The 17,497-nt window shown below is 45.2% G+C and overlaps 1 protein-coding gene across 1 annotated transcript in view; it reads left to right on the top strand.

The window, feature by feature from the left end:
• The first annotated feature begins 1,180 nt into the window (after positions 1 to 1,180).
• The window catches only part of TRIM44 (tripartite motif containing 44), a 410,675-nt gene continuing 394,358 nt past the window's right edge, over positions 1,181 to 17,497 (top strand). The window contains exon 1 of the mRNA XM_085643487.1: positions 1,181 to 2,095. Coding sequence (XP_085499613.1) covers positions 1,661 to 2,095 — 435 coding nt within the window. The 5' untranslated portion in view covers positions 1,181 to 1,660. The remainder of the gene's footprint in view (positions 2,096 to 17,497) is intronic.

Genomic DNA, 17,497 nt, shown 5'->3' with positions numbered 1-17,497 from the left:
CTTTAAGTCACAAAACAGTAATACTAAAAGCATCTCAAAATAAAGGATCACAAACATCGAATTTGTGGAAAGAGAAAGCACATTGTAAGTCAAACGGGCGCAGCAAAGCATTAACACAACATGTTCTTTGATGTTTGATGTTCTTTGAACAAAAACATCAAAGGGGCGCCGCGAAAGTGATCGCGGGCGCTAAATGAGCATGACAAGGTTTGCCAGCCTCTGCTCCTAAGCGCACGCCCGCGCACATGCACTGTAGCTCTAGGCTGGCCATGGTAGCATGTTTTTGATCCCTCACAAAAAGTCTCGCCAGACCAGCGCATGCGCTGGATCAGGCGAGACCTAAAGATGCATAAAGGTGAAAACAAAGTGTGGACATCAAAGTATACACAAAAGATACCCATTTAGTGGCAGATTTGTACACAGCAGAATCCAAAATCTGGATAAATAGCAGCTTCCCTGCTTAAATGATGTTATTTTAAGCGCATATTTTATTTCACCAAAATTCTTGAACAAAATGTTTCATTTTTGTAAGCGACGTTTGTTATATGAATTACACTTTTTCAGGCCTCAGCTCGTGCACGGGCTCTAAGAACCCAAACCAGACCGTTGCCTGGGCTCCTTCTGTTAATTTAGCCCGCCCACCTCCACTCAGAGCTAACCTACAGAAATCTGGGGCAACTTTTAATATTTTCTTTCGAATGAAAAAAGCCTGCTGATGGCTTCTGAACCCCCAGCACCTGTCTGTGCACAGAAGCCTGCAGGTGCCACCGACGTCATCGGGTGTCACTGGGGAACGCTTCCTCCTTGGCTGAACTCAGGAAGTGAACCTGCAGCGAGGATGTGGTCCATCGGCTTAAACTGCCGACTTTGGTGCAGGAAACCAGGGTTCGAGCCTCGAGGTCGCGTCCACATCCTATGATTATGGGCAAATCACTTAATCTCCCCGTTCCTGAATGTGTAATGTAAATACGGTGTTATGTAAAGCGCTCCAATACCTTCGGGTCGAGTTCGCGCTATCTAAATATGCAACCCAAAAATAAATATAAAAGACCGGAAGGGAGCTGCGGCCCGCGCGTGCGCCAGGACACCCATATTTTCGGCGCTAGGGCCCCGTTTCTGGGCGCTCGGCACTGACGAACAGAGCCGAGGGCCGTGCTGGCGTTGCCAGGGAGCGCGGGGAGAGAAGCCGGGCTGGGAGGAGGCTCCTCCCTCCAGGGGGAGGGCAGGAGAACCCGGAAGAGCCGCGAGAGCGAGGCCTGCATAGCGCGACGGTACACACTGAATCGCATCGAGCCGCCTCGGCGTTAGGAAGGAGGAGGCACGAGGGTTAAAGGGGAGCGTAGGAAGGATCAACCCAGGGAGGCATACTGAGGGGTGCATCTCTGCAGGGGGCGTGGTCAGTGCTAAAGTTATAGTTGTGGAAAAAGCTGACCTGAACTCTAACCATAACTTCCCTTCTGGACGGAATTGTGTGAGTTTGGGGAAAGCAGCTTATGTTCTTGTTTCTAATCTTAATTCTCTTATCTTCTAAAATTGGGCTGTTTACAACTTTAGCACTGTATAAAAAAAACTGCACGGTTCTAGGCCTTTGTGGATGCATTTGCACCCTGCAGAGTTGTTGTTTCTTTAGGGTGGTCTGTGCAGTTCCTTAGGTCTCGCGATGGCTTCCGGAGAGAGGGGGAAAGCCGAGGATCTTCCACATGATGGCACGTGCGACGTCTGCGAGCCAGACGAGGCCCAGGAGGCCTCGCGCCTGTGCCAGGACTGCGGCTTCAGCTACTGCCCACCCCACGCAGAGGAGCATTGCCAGAAGTACACCAGCCACCGACTGAAGGACTGTGGGCCTGAGGTGAGGAGCCAGGAGGGCCCCAGAGCCAGCGAAGCTGGTGACACAGCGCCAGCCAAGGATACCGCTGCAGCATCCCAGCCGCAGGACGATGATCATTTGGAGAAAAAGAAGTGCGAGGAGCATGGCCAGGACCTGACGCTATATTGTAAGGCGCACGAGGAGATCATTTGCGTTCTGTGCGCTGTGGCCGGAGCGCACAAGGATCACGAGCTCGTCACGCTCAACGAGGCCTATGAAGAAATGCGGGTAAGTGTGTGCCACAACGATTACACATATGTAATAATAATAACTGGTCTTTTATATAGTGCCAAAAGTGTTACATTTCAGAAAACATACTGAACATTGCAACACAGTCAGCCACTGCTGCCTTCTATAATAATAATACAACATTTGTAGAGTGCTAACTTATCACCCCTAAAGGTATTCGGGCGCTGGGGACCGTCGGGGAGATTAAGTGAGCTATTGCTGAGAGTCACATGATGCTGAGCTGAGCTGGGGATCGAGCCGTGATCCCCGCGCACTGGTGTCTGCCGCTGTGGCCGCTGCGCCACACCTCTCCTCAAGGCTAATGGACCGCTCCACTTCTAAACTAATGGATCGCTGCATGATTAGGCTACCCGCTTTGAATATACAAGTCCCTGAGTGACCCGGTCAGTGGACTAAAAAGCCAGGAACGGTTGAAGATCAGTTGTGAAAAAAAAGCCAGTACTGGTTGAAGGCGAGGCCACTTGGAAGCTGAGAAAGGCCAATAACAAATGTTAGTGTACCTCAGTTGAGTGGTATTCTTTCATTAGCCCACTTGGAATCAAACCTTTGATCTACAGATGGTACCCACATCCCTGCAGAAAGAGCATTACTCAATAGCCTTAGTGCTTAAATCTTGGATTGCCAAATCGCTGGCACTTTGCCAGCATGGCAGCATTTTCCAGTGGGCGGCTATAGAACAATAGGTGCTACAGTTTGTAACTTGTTCTCTTAGAGAGCTACACTATGAGTTAACCTTTAATTGACCCCTAATGTTGTAAGGTTTCTAAGTGAAGTTTGCATGTTCTTCTGTCATTTCCAAACTCAGAACCTGTTGCGGATTGCTCACACGTAGGTAGAACTCACCAAGCTGCTTAATATTTGGTAGGTAGAAAAATTACAGGGATGCTCTTTAAGAGTGTAAAGACAAAATTGATGAATGGAATACTAATGAGTGTGTTAAGAAATATATTGGTGCAAAAACAATCCTATATAGAGTGAAAAAACAAAACACAAAAACTGCAGGAATAGAATTTTTTAGCTGATCAAGCGAAGGATCAGGAAATGGTGCTCATAACAGCAGGACACTTGTGAGGGACGTGGCAAAAAACACACTAATAGTTCAGCTAGTCCAAGGCCATAGATACCTTTAAATGCCAAAATGCTGTGCAAATTAGTTTTCCATGGGACGTGTTTCTTTACTGCTTAGGTCGCATCATGGAACCTTCAATGACTAGTAGTCTGAATCTGAAAGATAAGTAAGTCTTCACTCCACAATCTACATCCGCCTATAGCAAGGACAGTCTCAGGATATGGTCAACTTTAACAACATAGACAATAAAAAGCATGGGACACATGTCTGTGTTCAAGACCTGCCCTGTAGTCCTTCTAACTTCTAGGCACAGAAACTCCAGGACCTGCAGAAAGACCTAGGTTTTGGAGATCCATATCACTAAATGTGAGCAGTGTGATGAGTTCCATCTTCCCACTACAGGTGATCTTCTCAAAGTGTCTCCACTATCTCAAGAGATTTGTAAACCAATCTGGGGTGTGTGTTAAAGAGGCAGGGCCTCCACTAATCTTCGTCATAATATCCACTTGTATTGATTTGCGTCATGTGTGGTGGTAGGGCTCTTTCAACGGATGTGTTGTTCGTTTCTTTCTGAACTGCTGAATATTCTGTTCTGATGTCGATGGGGGTTTTTCTGGACCCTGGGTGCCAGAATGGAGACAGCCTCGATTTTGGTAATTTTCCTAATTGCACTTCTTTGTCTCCAGTCTGCCGAAGTGCCGGTGTGGTGCTCACTGTGCGGGTTTAGTTTCTCGGTCAGCTGCATAGTGGTGGTGTTTGAGATGGGATTGTAGGTGAGGCAGCTGTCTCACAAAGGATTCATGGCAGGAGGGGGAGCTAGTGTAGTTTCTTACATTTTGGGTTGATGTGGTTAAAGTTTTTCAATACTAAAGCAAGATGAGCCACAATATTTAGGATGCATTTTAGATGTGCCAGGGTGGTGTCAGTGAGGCTGTCAGCACAGCCGTGCCTCCATTAGGTTGGAAGAGGACTAAGGCGTTAACTGCCGTTCTAAAGTTGCTTTGGGGTAGGGATGGTTTGCCTTTTTTTGTAGGGAGAGTAGTACCATACCCATTAAGTTTCCTTGTCGATATGTTCTTTTCAGGAGAGGTCTATGTTGTGGGTGAATTGAAGTGACTTTGCAGTGGCTCATCTATGGACGAAGCTGTATAGGGTCATATTCGATATCCAGACTTCAATTTGTTGTTTCTTGGAGTATTACTTTTGTCTTTGCAAGAGATAGTTTTAGGAATGTGCTTGTCATCTAGTTCTTTATTAGTTTATTTTTTGAGTCACTGAAATGTTGTGAGCTGAGGAACGTTTGAGGTAAATGTCAGGTGCACCCTCCTCAATGTGTGCTCCCTGCACAGACACGCTGTAGAGATCTGGGACCTCTTCGACACCCTCTCAGCAGACAACCTGGACCAATGCCTCCTCCGCCCCCGACATCGCCACCGCCATCCCGGACGGATGCAAGATTCAGAGGAAAGACCGCCCTAACCGTCCAGGTGGAGGACTCACCATCGCACACAAGCTCCCTTAGACTCTCCACCTCCAACACGAATGACTCCCTCTCCACCACCGAACACCTCCACTTCCAGATCCAAACCAGCCCAAGAGCAACACTTCCCGGCGCCCTCGTTTACAGACCCCCCGGACCTCGCACCTCGTTCGCCACAACCATCACTGACATCATCTCACCCCATGCATCGCCTCCATGGACTACATACTCATCAGACACATTAACTTCCACCTTGACAACCCCAGTGACCCCAACTCCACCACCCTCCTGAACAACCTCGCCCACATAGGACTGAAACAGCTAGTCACCGTGCCCACCCACAAGGCAGGACACACCCTCGACCCCATCTTCGCTGGAGGTAACAGCATCCACTTACAGCCACACCACGCAACCCCCCTGGGGTCAACGTCGACAAACCCACCACCCCCAAACCTACACTGCACCCTCCAAGAAGGAACTTGAGCAACACGTCGACAAACCTACCGCCCCCAAACCTACACTGCACCCCCCAAGAAGGAACTTGAGCAACATCACTGAGGAGCAGCTCAGCTCCGCCCTCATCTGCGACGCCCCCACCACAATGACCAACGTCAACCTCGCAGCCAAAAAACTCCACAGATGGATCTCCAACTGCGCAGATGAGCTCGCACCCCTACGCAACACCGACAGATAGCACTCCAAGAAGGCCACCTGGTTCACCACGGACCTCCAAGAATCCAGACGCACCTGCAGACGTCACGAGAAGAACTGGAGATCGCACCACCTACAAGAACGACATGAAGGAATACCACCAATGCATCAGATCCACCAAAAGGACCTTCATCCAAAACAAGATCCTCGCCAACTCCAGCAACTCCAAGGAACTCTTGAGCATCATCCAGGATTTCACAAAACCCCCCAGCGAAACCATGGACATCACCCAGTTCCCAGGACCTCTGCGACAAGCTTGGATCCTACTTCCATCTGAAAGTCAAGGGACTCTACAACCATTTCTACGACCATACACCTGACTCCGAAACCAACTCCCTCTCTAGCAACGCCAGCCAGCCTACGTCTCCTCCTGGACCCCAGTCACCACCGAAGACACCACCTTGACCATGAAAGGCATCCACTCAGGGGCCCCCATGGACCCCTGCCCGCCGCACATCTACCACAGAGGTGCCACCGCCATCGCTCCAGAACTACGACGCACCATCAACATCACCTTCAAGACCGGCATCTTTCCCAACAACTGGAAACGTGTAGAAGTGAGACCCCTGCTCAAGAAGCCCTTAGCAGAACCCACGGACCTCAAGAACTACAGACCCAGCTCCCACCTCCCCTTCGCAGCCAAAGTCATCAAGAAGATCATCAAAGCCAAGCTGACAAAAATTGGTGAAGAAAACTCCATCCTCGACCCCTCCCAATCCAGATTCCGTCCCAACCACAGCACAGAGACCGCTCTACTCGCTGCCAGAGATGACATCCACACCCTCCTCGACCAAGTACACACTACATCCCTGATCCTACTCGACCTCTCTGCAGCGTTCAACACCGTCTCCCACCGCACACTAACCGCCAGACTCCATGATGCCGGCATACAAGGAACTGCCCTCGACTAGATCTACTCCTTCCTCACCGGCAGAACCCAAAGGATCAGATTGCCACCCTTCCTTTCCGAACCTACGGAAATCAACTGTGGTGTACCCCAAGGATCGTCGCTCAGCCCTACGTTTTTCAACATCTACATGGCCCCTCTAGCTGCCATCGTCAGACAGCACAAACGCCGCATAGTATCCATCGCCGACGACACCCAGCTCATCCTCTCCATCACCAAGGACCCCGTCACCACCAGACTCAACTTCCAGGAAGGAATGATGGATGTCGCATTCTGGATGAGCAGCAGCTGCCTGAAGCTCAACTCGGAGAAGACAGAGGTCCTCGTCCTCGGACCCTTCCCCTTTGCATGGGACAACACCTGGTGGCCCACTGTCCTCGGCAGCCCTCCCACACCCACGGACCACGCCAGAAACCACAGCATGGTACTCGACTCCTCCCTCTCCATGACTTGACAGGTCAATGCCGTCGCCTCCAGCTGCTACAACACCCCCCACATCCTCTAAAAGACCTTCAAATGGATACCCCCGAATCAAGGAAGACCGTCACCCACGCACTCATAACCAGCAGACTGGACTACGGAAACGCCCTCTATGCCGAGATCAACAAGTCCTTTCTCCACAAACTCCAGACCATACAAAACACTGCAGCCAAACTGGTCCTGAGCATCCCTCGACACAAACACATCACCCAACACCTGCGTGACCTCCACTAGCTCCCCGCCGAGAAGAGAGTTACTTTCAAGATACTCACCCACGCCTACAAATGCCTCCACAACACTGGACCCCAATACCTCAGTGAGAGAATCACCTACAACGTACCCAAGAGAAACCTCCGATCCACTGACCTAGCCCTCGCCGAAACCCCGCGCATCCGCAGAGCCAGAACAGGTGGCAGAGCCTTCTCCTACATCGCGGCCAAGACCAGAACGAGTTCCTGAACGACATCAGATGCACCCCCCTCTCTGAACATCTTCAAGAAGACACTCAAGTCCTGGCTCTTCAACTAAGCAGAGCTGCTTACCCCCGCAGCGCCTTGAGACCCTCACGGGTGAGTAGCGCGCTTACAATTCCCCTGATTGATTGAGTTGGTACATAGATTTCTTTGGTGTATGTAAATAGGGGACCAAAGAGTCCTAGGAACAGGTTGTAGATGATCGGAGAGAACTTGGATCCCTTGGATATCCCATAGGAAATATGGAGTTTCTGGTATATTGAGGTTCCCATGTAGAGAAAGCTTTTGGAAGTTGGTGCGGCAATATTTGAATCAATGCAGGACTGTCTTATTGAAAACTGTGTTTTATTTTTAGGGTGAGAAGTAGTAATTGACGGCTGGCTTATTAAAGTTTTAATAGAGGTTGAATAGAAGCTTGCTCACTCTTGTAGCTGATAAGGAGAACACCGTTGACTCTATGAAGGGAAGTTGCTGTCCCCATGCTGCACCCTGGATTGTCAGTCCTGTAGACAGGACTTTACTTCTTCTGTGCAAGAATCTAAGTTAGCTTTTGAAAAATAATACTTCTTTTTACAAAGTGAACTCACTTGTACAAGCCCGTTGCCCTCTGACAGGAATTACTGGCTCCGACTCGTGTGCTCCAGTGAATCACATCCGACACCAGCCATTTGAGTTGGACTAAATGATAAGTGTGCAAGCAGCTGAATAATCCGACATGACCAATGCCGCAGGACGTCCATCAACCATTATAGTCAGAAGTAGCACCTAACTGCGGCATATTAGGAAGCTCTTTCGTTCCCTTCCTTTCTTTATGTGACGAAGTCACAAGGTTGTGTGTCGATGTAGTGTATTTTACTTGTGGGTCAGGTTGTGTGTTGACATAGTGCTTGTTTACTCGGGGTCAGAAGTAAATTAGCTTTGATAGATGTTTTTGACTGCTTTTGTTTATCCTTTGATCACAATTAAAACAGAATCCAGCCACCAAGTGATCGTTGTAGGACTCTTTGACGTTGTTGATTATGTTGGAAAGAGTTACAACTCCTCCTTAAATAAACTACAAAAAGTTCAGCTTCCTCCCTAAATCATCTTATTGACACAGCATGAAGAGAACAGGAGTGAATGCTATTAAGCCAGGAAGCTATCCCCCTCAAATTAAGAACCGAGAAGGCACTCATTGAAAGACATGCTAACCTACACAAGGAAGAGACGGGGGTCTATTGATACGAACTGTTCTTGCAGTAACTGCAAAGTCACTGCTTCTGGGAGTGAGCCGGCCTGTTTGATAGGTCACCTAATTCACAATGCCAACTTGGTTAATTTGGAAAACTCGACAGAACGCAGAATTTTAGCTCTTGCCTGGAGTTGGGACTTTCCTCTACTCACAGATATGTCAAAAGGGAACATGCCTAGTGACAATTTGTTTACTTTTACGCAGCTCAACCAAAGAAAAAATAGTCTTTTGCTCTAAAGTTAAGGCCTAGAGAGTGCTGTGGAGACACTTTTATTTTACTTGCTTATTGATAACTCTGCTATAGTAATTCGAGTGACGTCACACGAGAAGCGATTAGGTGGCTCTGATGTGGAGTGGGAGGCCTGTCCATGCATCATATCATGCAATAAGGATATCACACGAGTGAGAGCTGAAGGATCTCCGCCATAATGTATTGGGTTTAACCCAATTGTTGATATAGGAAATGTGGTATCGCGATTGCTCTGTAATTTATCAGTGTAGTGACAGTAGATGACCATCTGCAGAGAGATTTGACATTGCTTTGGCTTTTTTCTTATTAATTTAGTATGAATTAATCCAATTATAATGTAGCTAGTACCTCTGGATATTATACAAGAGGACATTATTAAAAATGTTGTCCATAGACAAGTTGAACAGTCTGTTAAAGAGGCATTACTCTCTGTTTGGGCAACGGGATATCAGGTTATCTCCTGATGAAGAATACTGATTCCCTACAGAGAGCGAAAAAAAGGCGGTAAGAGATTGAATAAAGAATCATTTGGAAGAATATGAAGGGAGAGAAAAAGATGTCGATACATTATATTGTCAAGAAAGATTTTTAGATGAAATTGAGTATATTATACCTTTGCAAAATGAAGGAATGTGTGATTAAAAGGTGAATATATGAATATACGTACTAATTAGGATCATAAAGAGGCCATTGGAGATCCTCTAAAACTATTTGTTTTTTTTATTTCAGTATGTTTTAAAAAATTTTTTTTTTTACAACATATGGCATTTAACATATAACATATAACATGTACTCTGCATCGCTTGTTGTTACAGGGCAGCACAAATTGGCTGGGTTAGATTGTAGTACAGTTCTTGTAGGTTGGCCGCCCCCCATCCACTGTCTTCGTATAGGCAAGAGAAAGAATGGTAGAGACAGGGATAGGGACTAGCACAGAGAGAAAGAGGAGAAAAATAACATGCACGGAGAATTTGTCTAATCGCTATTGTCTTATAAGGGTTGCTTTCGAGGTAGCTATGCTAGGCCTATTCATGGCGGCTCATATAGGTCTAGGTATTTGTCCATGGATGCCCACATCTGCCTATTGGGTTGTCTCCATGGTGAGTCATGTAGGGCCACTGTGTCCGCTCCTCTGAGATACGTCACCCAGTTGAGCCATCCCTTTAACGTTGCTTTGGAGGTGTCTTTCCATTTATTAAGTACCATTTTGACTCCTGCGGACAGAAGGAGGTCCAGTAGGTCTCTGTCTTGTTGTGAATCTACATCTGTCTTAATAAAGGCAGTTATCAGGGTGGCAAACTCTGTTTTTAGAGTACAACCTAGCATTTTGTTTAAAAAGGTGAAGATCTTCTCCCAGAATAATTTGACCTTGGGACAGTAATATATAAGATGGGCCAAGTCCCCCTTTCCCTTATTGCAATTCCAGCACTGGTCATTGGTCCTCAGGCCTAGGGTCGCCAGGCGCGCCGGGGTCCAGTAGATTTTGTGTAACGTCCAAAACGTTGTCTGAGCTAGTACCAGGGATATTTTGCTTAGTGTGGGGGAGGTCCATAGCATCTGTATCTCTTGTTCCCTGAGTGTGTCTCCAAGTTGGGACTCCCAGTATTTGAGTGTCTTTTCATTATGTTTGGTTGAGCTGGGGCGTAGTAGTCTATAAAGGTGTGATACTTGGTGGCCTATTCTATTAAGGTTGGTCATATATTGTATGATTGAAGGCTTGACGTTAGAGAGTTTCGCTTTGGTCAGTGCTGTTTTGATTTTAAGGATATTATATAGTTCTATGTCTGATAATTCAGGTTTATTTTTAGCATACTGAAAGTGGTGGGAATCCCTCCCTCTTCGAGTTGGATGGGGTGGAAGATACCAAAATTTCTCCATGAGTGCATAGAAAGCGGTTTGCCTCTGTATTTTATCTTTGTGTTTGCCCACAGTGATTACCATCTTGAGTTTTTAATGCTGTGTTCCATCTTTTGGTCTACTTTCAGTAGGGCGTTCCTCGTATTTTTGAGTATTGGGTTTGCTGCTAGCAACTGTTTATTGGCTGTTAGGAGACCTAAAGGTTCAAGGTTTTTTAGTATGGCTCTCTCAAGTCCCAGCTATACCGGTGTGTATTCCTGGCTGGGCAGGATCCAGTAGCTCTCCTGTTTTGCCAAAAAGGCCGTTTGGAAAGTCTTCAAATCTGCCAGGTTTAAGACACCCAGTTTTTTTTCTAGTCTTAGTTTTTTAAGACTTATCCTCGCTTTTTTGTCTCGCCAGATGAAGTTATTTAGCATCTTATCTAGTTTGCGATGGAAATAGTCTGTGAGAATTAGAGGGAGCATATTTGACAGGTAGTTGATCATTGGGGTGGCTATCATTTTTACTGTCTCTATCCTCCCCCACCATGTTATGAATTTGGGCGACCAACCTTCCAATAACGTCTTTGTCTTGTTCAGCATTTGCTTTTCATTTTGTTCAAGTGTGCTTTTCAGGTCTTTCCCAAAGTGTATACCCAGGTATTTAATGAAACCGGTTTGCCAGGCAAGGCCCGAATCTCCCAGTATGTCTCTAGTGGTGTATATATTAAGTGGTTTACATTCTGATTTGTCTTTATTTAGCTTGTAACCGGAGTGGGATGAGTACTTATCTATGGAATCCATGAGGGCCGTGATAGAGGATTTAGGGCTTTCGGTGACAATGAGAATGTCATCAGCGTAAGCGGCTAGCTTGATTGTGAGCTCATTGATGGTGACCCCTTTCATCTCCTCATTGGCCACGATGTCCCTAATCAGTGGTTCTAGGGCCAGTAGGAACAGCGAGGGGGACAGGGGGCAACCCTGTCTTGTCCCTCGGTGCAGGGAGCAGGGCTCTGAGACAGCCCCATTGACTACGATGCGCGCACTGGGTTTTTCGTATAGTGCCATAACTTTCCGCGTGAAAGAGTTCCCCAGATTAAAAGTCCTCATGCACTGCTCCAGGAAGTGCCATGATACCCTATCGAAGGCTTTCTCTGCGTCTAGTGTGATGGTCATCGCTGGTTTGCCAGTCTTGGCTGCTCTTTCGAGTATATGGCATAGGAGTCTGGTGTTGTCATGTGACATGCGTGTCTTAAGGAATCCTACTTGTGTGTTACTTATCAGTTGTGGTAGAACCTTATTAAGCCTTGTTGCCAAAATGTTTGCGTATATCTTACAATCAACGTTAATCCGAGAGATAGGCCTGTAGTTCTGGGGCAGTTGATTGTTTTTGCCTTCTTTGGGGTTATTATATTTGCTTCGGACATGGTTTGTGAGACCATCCCCACTTCCTCGCAGTGGTTAATACTTTTTTCATAATTGGCTGCAGGTGAGTTAGGAAAGTCTTATAAAAGGTGGCTGTGTAGCCGTCTCGCTCGGGTGCTCTGTTATCGTTAAGAGACTTCACTGCCATATCAATTTCGGTTGAGCTTATCTCCCATCCCAAAGTGTGTGCCTCCTCGGGTGTTATCTTCGGGAGGTTTAGTCTGTCTAGGTACTCGGTGCACCCCCTTTCGTCTAGCGATTGGTCTTTTTTACAGAGATCTTGATAAAACTCGATAATGTTTGTAGGATTTCCTTGTGTCTTGTGTGAGTGTTTTGTGAGTCTGTGATTGACGAGATGGCATGTTGTCTTTGTCTATGTTTCAGGTAAGAGGCAAGGAGCTTTCCCGCTTTATTGGCCTCACATAGGTTGATTGCTTTGTATTTGTTTATCCACATTCCGGCTCTTTCGCTCAATATTCTGTTGAATTCGTAGTTTTTCTTTGTGAGCTCTGTCAGTGCACCAGCATTCTTTGAGTCTGAGATATGGTTTGCCTCTAATCTTTGAATATCCTTTTCTAGTTGACCTAATTCTGCTTTCGCATTTGTTAATCTTGGCTTTAATGCCCATAATTGTGCCCCTAATTGTGGCCTTCATTACGTCTCTCATGGTCTTGGGATCCGCGTCTGCAATGTCGTTAAACCTAATATATTCTTTAATGGCTTTTTCTATTTTATCTCGGTTGGTCTGGCCTGACAAGACATCGCTATTGAATCTCCATCTACGTGGATGATCCTCATTATGTCCCCCGCACAACAATAGGCTAATGCAGGATTGGTCTGAGACAGTTCTTGTCGCAATGTCTTTGTGTTCTATTAAGTGTGTGTGTGTTCCTGTGATTAATATGTAATCTATTCTGCTGTATGAGTTGTGTGGATTGGAATAAAAAGTGTAATCTCTTGTGTCCGGGTGTTGTAGCCGCCATGGGTCTTTAAGATTAAACCTGGTACATAATTTCCTTAGTACGGTGTGCGCACATGGGGGTAGTGAATGGCACTGTGATTGTCTGTCCAGAGTGTAATCTAACGCTATGTTGAAGTCGCCTGCCACCACTATTAGGTCATTTTGTGGGAGTGTTTCAAGCCTTTTCGAGACGCCCTCCCAGAAATCGGAATCATCAGAGTTTGGGCCGTAGATGTTGACTACATGTATACTTTCTTCCACCCTTTCCAGTTGCGTAACAAGTATTCGCCCTTCCTCGTCGCATTGTTGTTCCTCTATACTTAATTTGGAATTCTTATTTATCAAGGTGATCACACCCCGTTTCTTTCCTGTGGCTGGAGACAAGGCCATCTGTCCGACCCATCTCGCCCTAATCCGTACTGCATCTTCAAGAGATAGTCTGGTCTCCTGTAGAAGGAAAACATCCCCTTTTGTTTTAGCTAGGTAGTCTAGTATTTTTTTCCTTTTAACTGGGTGGTTGAGACCTTTAACATTTAGGGAGACTATCTTTAGGTTGAACGTTAGGGATTTCGGGCTTTCTACGCTCTGTTAGGTATTGCTCCTCCCCCCTTTGGGACAGTGGGTGTGTGCTATCTGTGTCTCCCTCTGTTGGGCCATCTTCAGTGCTCCCCCTCAGGTCATAATGGCGTTCCCTTCCTTGCATGCAGAAATGTAGAGAGAAAGGTTTAGAAAAGATAGAGTACAGTGGGTAGGATCAAGGCTGTTGTACATGACATACAATACTAACATAACAAAAACAACACTAAGACACCCCCTCACCCCACCCCCGTACCAAAACATCGTATTGTGGACATGCGACAGCAAAGATCCCGCTCCACTTCCCCTGGTTCACTAAGGTTCTTTATGTCAGAGCTGCTATATAGTTCTTTCTACCCATCCCATCTTAACTGCTTCTACTTGCCTGATGTACGTTCATGGTTGCTAAGTTCACACTTCATAGTTCTACAATCCTATATAAACATTCCTAAAAAGGATACAAGTGATTACAGAGTTCTAGTATATGTTCTAGTATAGATCTTAGGCCCTACAAAGTTCAGTATCACCGACAAAGGCAGAACGCACGTCTTTGAGGACCCCAAAGATCTGGCCAGATACCTACATGGTCCCACACAACAAGAGATGGAAACCTCTCAAACAGGCACAAGCAAGAGGCGAGCCTCACCAGATCTAAGAGTGGAATGAAGGAAGGTACTAAGTCTAAAACTGCCTACCCAGGCATTATCAGAACTTGGAGCTACCTCTACTTTAATACACACAATCTACCTCAGGCAGGACCTAACCTCACAAATATCTACCTCAAATGACTGACCCAGTCCCAAGAAAAAACCCTGTGACTTGAAACTTGAAAACTGTTGCAACGCGTGAAGTGATGGGATCGGGATATCGATAATAACTGAGCGCGCTACCCAAACAAGAACAGTCGATGATGACTGGGCCAGAAACCCCTTTCTTATGTCCACTGTGGGTTTAGAGTAGTCTTGGGTAAGGATTATTTTTTGGCCATTCCACTGCATATTATGGTTTTTCCTGGCCACTGCAAAGATGGCTTCTGTATGTTGTAATCGAAGAGGTTTGCATGTTACGTGGGGCGTGGAGCCGCCCTATTTGAGGGTTTGAAGGCTGGTACTCTGTAAGCCTTGACAAGCTCAAGGGGGAGGTCAATGATTTTGGGGATCGTGTCTTGTATAAAGCCGATACTTCTGATAGTCGTCATCCGAGAAGGGCTCACTGGTGGCCTTTGGCTCACATGAATTAGTTAGTTGACTTTTGGAGAGAGCACTTATGGAAAGAGCCACAAGAAGTGCAATGACGGCTGGCTGTTCAAGGCCTCTTGTAGATTGTAAGGCTTGTGTGACCCAGTTTAGACCGCCTTTAATACGTTTTCTTTTATATTGGGAAGAGATCCATTGAAAGAACCGGAAAGGACTTTAAAGCTTTTAAGGATTAGCAATGACCCCAGATGACGAATGCCAGATTTAAAACTAAAAATTGTGAGGAACCTGGAATTTTAAGAAGTTTCAATTTTATAGCGTATGTCTTTTGTTTTCCAGGTTGATGTCAAGTGTTGATAGATTCATTAAATTAGGTGTCATATGGTTTTTATGATGTTTGTAATTATGTATGTTAAATGAAGCCTATGTAATATTTCCATAAGAATTTATTTCTTAACAATAAAGGATTTTTACTTTGACTTTAAAGCAGTGCCAAGATAGAATTGTGGATATAATAGGACCATTAGCTAGAATTTTAGATACAACAAAAGAGATACCTTATAAAAAAAAAGTGCAGGTGGATGTAAATTAACTGCACCGATGGAACCAAAGGGCTATATATTGGTAAGGGGCAGCTAATGATGCTTTAACTCTGTAAAGGCAAAAGGCCGTATTAATCTGCTTTAGTACCAAACTGGGCGATTAGACAATAGTGAATTTTTCGAAGACTCAAAGGGAATTTTATTCGGATATGGAATGGTGTTATTGCCTAATACGTTTCAAAGTTCACTGCAAAACCACAAAGCTCTTTGAAAAGAGTCTTTGGTGGAAATTGAATTTTTGTAAGGTCTGAAGGAAGGGATATTCTTTTGCCATGGTTACCAAAAATCCTTTTACAAGGCAGAGGAAATTTCTGTGGATTCCAGAGTATATCAGAATTTTTTTCTACAAAGTGGTAGACCGGGTAGAAAGTGGGAGAGCACATTCTACCTCATCGTTGAGTAATTAGGGAGTTAGTAACTATTTATTTCCAAGAAAAGTCTTCCGCAGAGAAAGGTGAAGTTGATAAAGTCAGAGATTCAACATTTGTTGAATCAGTTCAGTTTATATTAGAGATACTTGCTCGTGTACTTGGACTTCTGTGGTCTTTGATGCAGGCAGTTGTTCTGGGCACACTCCATTACACTCTATTACAGACATTTGCTGAGTCTATAAGCAGATCATCTTCGAAAAGGATCTTGGTACAACGATTTTCTGTCTTTGGAAGCAGAGTAGAACCGAACTGGTAGTTGGACAACTTAGAATCCTGGAATAAAAGGCAAGCTTTTCAAATTCACCAGAGATTGTAATGGATTTGGAGGTGAGCCTTTTTGGTTGGGGTGCAAGATTAGGCAATGTGCAGACTAGAGAGAGTCAGATCAGGAGGAGAAACAGTGCCATATACATGTTTGTATTTGAAGGCAGGGTTGGTTGCTCTTAAAAGTTTGAGGGAAAAAAACAGATAGGTGGGCAGTTCTTCCAAAGTTGGACAACATTTCCGCTATATGTAAATTGTCTAGGTGAAGCAGATTGAAGAAGTTTTCTGAACTCTTCATGCAATTTTTGTCCAGAATACAAAATTTCAGTCAGGGTATAATACTTACCCGGTCAGAAAAATGTAAATTTGCAGAACGGAACTCACAAGAACTAAGGGATTACAATGATTGGACTCAAAGTGTGTTCAAAGGAATTTAGCAGGTTTGGGGGCTCTTGAATGTGGAACGCTTTACTTCGAGGTTTATTACTGAACTTCAAGGTATTTGAATTGGAGACCAGATCCATTTGCTGAAGCAATAGGTTCTTTTCTACAGAGTTGTTGGCCTATAAAGGATTATGCATTTCCACTATGTGCAAAGATACTGAAGCTTCTTATGAAGGTGTCGAAAGCTCAAGTGTCAGATCATTTTGGTGACTCCCTTTTGGACCTGTCAATTTTAGTTTCTGGGACTGTTTGAATTAGCAGAGTAGGAACCATTCTTGATTCCTGCGTCATCATGTCTTCTGTTAGGTCTAGTAGGAGAAGAACATTCTCTAGTTCAGCTGGCAGTGTAAAACCTTCTTGTATAGAAGATAGAGTGATTCACAATTTGCAGGGCTTTCAGAGGAAGCTCGAGAGCTGGTCGATAATTCATGGGCCTGTGGAACTAGAAAAAGATACAGAGGATCATGGAAAGTTTGGATTCGTTGGTGCACGGAGAGAGATTTGGATCTCGAGAGGCTTCAGCATTGAAGGTAGCAAATTTTCTAAGTCATCTTTAATCAAAATGTTTCTGTTACGAGGCAGTATAGATCTGCACTGTGAGCTGGGCTCAGGTTGTTTGATGTTCGGTCTATTAGTATGGTTCCAGTAGATTATACAATCATGAAAGGCATAAGGTTGAGATGTTCCCTAAAGGGGAAATACGATTATATTTGAGATGTGAATTTAGTTTTGAGATTGTTAGAAGGCTAGCCAGTAAACAGATTTTCATTCTCAAGAGAAACGAGTATGAGGTTGGCAGCGCCTTCCTACTTTATTTGGTAACATTTAGGACAGTGTTGACTGTACACATTTTAGAGTTCAGTAGTAGATACTTGATAGTTTATGGTTACAAATGTTCAGTTGAACACAAACTACGAGTCCTTAATTTTCTCTCCAAGTTTTAATCAGCATCTAAAGTTAACTGATGCTCTGTTTCCGAACATTTGCGAGCAGAGTGAGTGAGCTTCGTAAAGTTGGTGAGAATAAGTTACTTTTGTCAAATCATA

The sequence above is a fragment of the Triturus cristatus genome, chromosome 3_1 (genome assembly GCF_964204655.1).
Source record: "Triturus cristatus chromosome 3_1, aTriCri1.1, whole genome shotgun sequence".
Taxonomy (NCBI): Eukaryota; Metazoa; Chordata; class Amphibia; order Caudata; family Salamandridae; genus Triturus; species Triturus cristatus.
This window is presented reverse-complemented; position numbering and strand designations above follow the sequence as displayed.